The following is a 4,427-nucleotide window of genomic DNA, read 5'->3' as shown; positions in this document are numbered from 1 at the left end:
CTACTATATATATGGACTCATTCAATCATCTATATTTATTTAATGACAAGATGTAACAACCAAGGACTTAAGGCTTGTTTGGATGTGCGTTTGAGAGGCTTAAAAGTGGATTTAACATTCAAAAAGTCTGTTTGAAGAAAAAAAATTTAGTTTGGTAAAAAAATTGAAAGTGCTTTTAAGGATCTAAAAATAAAAAATTGATCAAAACACACTTTTGAAACTTTTGCAAAAAAATGTTTTTTGACTTAAAAACTTTATTTTTTAAACGTAATCTTAAACATACTATTTTTTTTTTTTTTCTAATTATCTTAAACATACTATTAAACTAGACGAAGAAGCATTGCAAATGTTATCGACTTTTGTGTTGTATTGTCAATGTCATTTACAATATGAAAGCTTTCAATATTTATTATGCCTCATGCACGTGATGCACGCGTAGTGACAATGTAGCTAATAACCCCTCAAAAGAATTAATAAATTTCTTTGGGTTTTGGATAGAAATTTCCTTTGAAAAACCAATTTGTAAAAAGTTTTTATCCGGCTTGGGTTTAATTAATGGGATGTACGTAATGAAGCTACGTACCAACAAATCAAATGGTCAAAAAGGATATATATATATATATATATAGATTAAAAGAAAGATAACAGTAATTGGCCAATCGAGCTGAGATCGAAGATCGTGTACTCTGTTTCAAGAAATTTCAAATGGACATTTCTTTTTTTAGCAGGAGTTGGTTATCGATCCATTTTCTACTTTCCGAATGGTAGAGAGTGTTGATGACAGTTTTCCAAGGATGACGTGGCACAATTCCTGTGGATTATTGTGACGTCTGAGGATTCGTCGAACTGCAAGACTAAGAAAGATTAGGATAAGAGCTGCCGGTGGTTGCCGGCGGGAGATAACTCCGATGCTTAGGTCAGTGATTTAGTTGGAGAGTGTGTAAGCTTAATGAGAATTCAAGCAAGAGAGTTGAGATTACCGAATAATGAGTTAGAACTCCCCTTTCGTTTAGCAGTAGCTGCCTTGCTAGCATTGTAGGCCCCATACTTCCCCATGATCCACGTGTGCCATATTAGTGGAGTATATCGAGGAGGGATATGACATATGTGAATAATGTGAGTTCCCGAGTCTTCCTTGGGAACGCATGTTTTGTTTAAGTACTGGATTATCGTCTGGAAGACTGATGCACTCTCGATGGATCAATCTATTAGTCGGTTGGGCCAACTAAGTCTTGGTCTGGGCCTAGTCCTTAGTGGGCTTGCACCTTGGACCGGGTCTAGAGGACTGTCGGGCCTAATGTGGCTGATCCATGGCCTAACAATCACCCGCCAATTTTCTTGTCTAGATGACTATGGAAATTTCATGTTCTCGAAAATGGGTCTGCTTTTATAGTCTCAACCTGTCCTCGGTGACAATATGTTGAATTGATCTTCAGAGTTTTGACAGCTCACTTGTCAGACGATTGGCGCTCACTTTCTCGAGGAACCCTAGTCCCTAGGGTTTTAAAAGCCACACAGCCGATTCGTTGTCTTCACAAACCTTACAAAAGGCTTTCTTTTTCATCATTTCTTGACTTTCATCTATTTACCTCGACAGAAGCCATTTTCGTATCCTCCAAACTCCAAAATTTTTCATCTTCCTACTGGCGTGCTTCCATTTGACCCACTTTTCTCAGTATTACTTTCTGAGATTGGTGTATTTCAGAGTTGTGGTCGAGTCTGTACCTTGCACTGAACCTTTCGTAGCCTCAGATAGCCCAGTGCTCAAGTACCTAGACCTTTTGCTTCCCTTAATTGAACCGACAGTAGACCAGCTTCGTCTGAGTGTTACTCATCTTCTAATCCAACAAGGGCACCCACTTATTCCTCGTTTGTTAGTCTCCGAGCTTTTGTACCTAATAGGTCGTAATGATGGTGTGGAATTTGACAGAATGGGTGATTCATACCTGGCCTTGTGGAAGTCGGAATTGATGAGTGTTGACGAACCTCGAATTTGAGAGTATTGCTTCATTCCTCCTACTGTACAACTGGGCTTCGATAGTGACCAAACTAGTGATGTGGTGCGCGTTGAGGAGAACAAAGTGTGCTTGTACGAAGATATGTTCAAAGCAGGCTTCAGGCTACCCTTCTCGAGGATAGTCCGAGAATCGTTGGCTTATCTTCGAGTGGCCCCCCACCAAATCATGCCAAATCCCTGGAGGGTCTTTTTTGCCAGCATGGTACTCTGGCCGAAAGTTCTCGGGGATGTGCACCCACTCACCGTTCGAGAGTTCTTGAAGGTGTACAAGGTTGTGAAGAATCCCAACTCTGACCATCTCTTAAACTTCCAACTTCCAAGGCTGGCAAAAGTCGAAGCCATGGGGTGGTCTCCCCCAAAATTAAATATTCTAGTTTCACCCCTGCATCCATCGGATTTCCACCTTGACAGGAATAAATCATTTCATCAATAGATTGTTCCATAATGTTTCCATACAAATAGCAAAACATGTCTTATATATTATTGGTCTTATTGTTGATAATACAATACAAACTTCACACAACATATCTGATTTTTGGCCTTAATACAAGCTTCTATGTTACAAATAACACGTCGGCCTTATTGTTGATAATACAAGCTTCACACGACGACATATACGTACGATTATTGTTCATAATCCACCAGCTTCGATCTAGGCTGTTCCTGCCGCCGGCCCTTTCCATTCTTTGGAAGCTGCGTCAACAGTAAGAATTACACGCTAGAAGTCAAAACAATGAAGACCGCATGCGCTTATACCAAAATTTTATATGCAGGAGTAATTGGAATAGATATATTCATGATATATTGGCTCGCGGCTTGATAAATGTTTTTGTTTGAATAGTAACAAGAAATAATTGACTTTTGTGACGGAAAAGTAAAAAATAAATTAAAAAAATTTAAAAAGAAATATTTTTTCTTTTTCGAAGAAATGAAAATAAGAGTAGGAGCAGGTTAAACACGTTTGCCAAACCGATCCATTGAATTGAATTTATGCTAACCTGTTCACGAAAGAGTCCAATCAGCGTCGTCGGCGCACACATGTCACGCAAAGTAACCAAGCAGTTCCGTTTGCTTGAAATAAGCAATCTTTCTGGCGATACTGTCCGTATCATCATAACCAATCCAGTGGTTGCCGCCATAGCAATAATCCGTAACATAATCTGGCCTGAACTCGTGATTCAAGCTCGATTTGGTTTTGATATCTTGATAAGATGTGTAGTCATCTCTGTTTTCATTCCCCGATCCTTCAGCAGGGTCAAAAAAATCATGTTTAGCAGCATCTTCCAGTAGCCATTCGTAGCCAAAAAATGGAAGGCCGATGACTAATTTGTTTTCTGACACTGCACTAACCCACTCGCTAATGCCGGTATCCACGCTCTCAAATGATTTGATTTTTCTTGGATTGTGCAACTTAGCAGGTGGTGCAGTCTTCCCTGGACTCGACAAGGCGTCATAGAAGTCATATGCCCGTACGTTGATCCAATCCAAGTTCTGTAAAATAGCGTTAGCGGGATAGCTCGCCGAATCTAAGTCACTAATGATATTTGGCCTGTGATAGACTGTTGCGGTTTAGAAGCAACCGTTCCTTCTTGTGGCCACATACGGAAGAATGTGCAAAGGTCTATCATGTCGTTGGGCGTGGGTTGGTACTTCCAGCTGGGCCAGCTGAGGTGGAGGCCGTCGAAGTTGTTATCCCTGGCTTGTTGTATGGAGGACTGTATGAACGCATCACGGTTTCCTTCGTTTCTAATAATTGGAAGAAAATTTTCAGGCTCAGAGTGAACTCCACCTATGGAGGTAAGGGTTTATTGCGACGTTCTTTTGCCTCGTGGCTTTGGTGAAGTTTGCGAACGTGCCCTGGTACTGGTCAGGGATAGTGACTTTGTAGTCGGTTCCGGAGATATCGGCATAGGCACAAAAAAGATGGGTGAAATAGATGGGAGCGACGGAGCGTTGCTAGTCGAGATACTTTTATCTTCGGCTTGCTTGCAGTACCAGAATTTGGCTTTCACGAGAAGATCAGTACCAGTAGAAGCCATCGAAATTTGAAGGGAAACTAGGCAAGCTGAGGCAGTGTATTACCAACTCTTGCTTTGCGAGCTATATATGAGATATTGCTTGCTTGGTGCTTTTCAAAACAGGAGCGAGCATGCGTATATATAATATAATGGATCGCGATCCCCGACAATCTCCCCAAAATGCGTATACACAATTCTGCCACGTGTTTCAACTAAAATTAAATAATAAAATATTATTTATTTTAAAAATAAATATATAAAACAAAATATTAAAATTAAAAGTTAAAAACACTGGGGTGGCCAGCCAGCCCCAATGGGCTGGTCGGCCACCCCAACTAAGCCATGGGGGTGGCGGGTTGGGGGTGGCTTCAATGGCCAAAACCCAAAAATTA

General features: G+C 40.7%; 1 protein-coding gene across 1 annotated transcript; it reads right to left on the bottom strand.

Moving 5' to 3' along the window:
- Positions 1–3,058: 3,058 nt before the first annotated feature.
- Positions 3,059–3,746, bottom strand: LOC132185560 (class V chitinase-like). Its single transcript, XM_059599322.1, has 2 exons — positions 3,668–3,746; positions 3,059–3,576 (listed from the first exon to the last, which is right to left on the bottom strand). The coding sequence occupies exons 1-2, from the start codon at positions 3,744–3,746 to the stop codon at positions 3,059–3,061; spliced, it is 597 nt and encodes a 198-aa protein (XP_059455305.1).
- Positions 3,747–4,427: the final 681 nt, after the last annotated feature.

The sequence above is a fragment of the Corylus avellana genome, chromosome ca6, assembly GCF_901000735.1.
Source record: "Corylus avellana chromosome ca6, CavTom2PMs-1.0".
In the NCBI taxonomy this organism is placed as follows: domain Eukaryota; kingdom Viridiplantae; phylum Streptophyta; class Magnoliopsida; order Fagales; family Betulaceae; genus Corylus; species Corylus avellana.
This window is presented reverse-complemented; position numbering and strand designations above follow the sequence as displayed.

Coding starts and splice junctions, on each gene's coding strand:
- LOC132185560 (XM_059599322.1), bottom strand. CDS start 3,746: ATGCGTTCATACAGTCCTCCATACAACAAGCCAGGGATAACAACTTCG. Junction 3,577..3,667: donor CTCAGCTGGCCCAGCTGGAA/GTACCAACCCAC, acceptor AAACCGCAACAG/TCTATCACAGGCCAAATATC.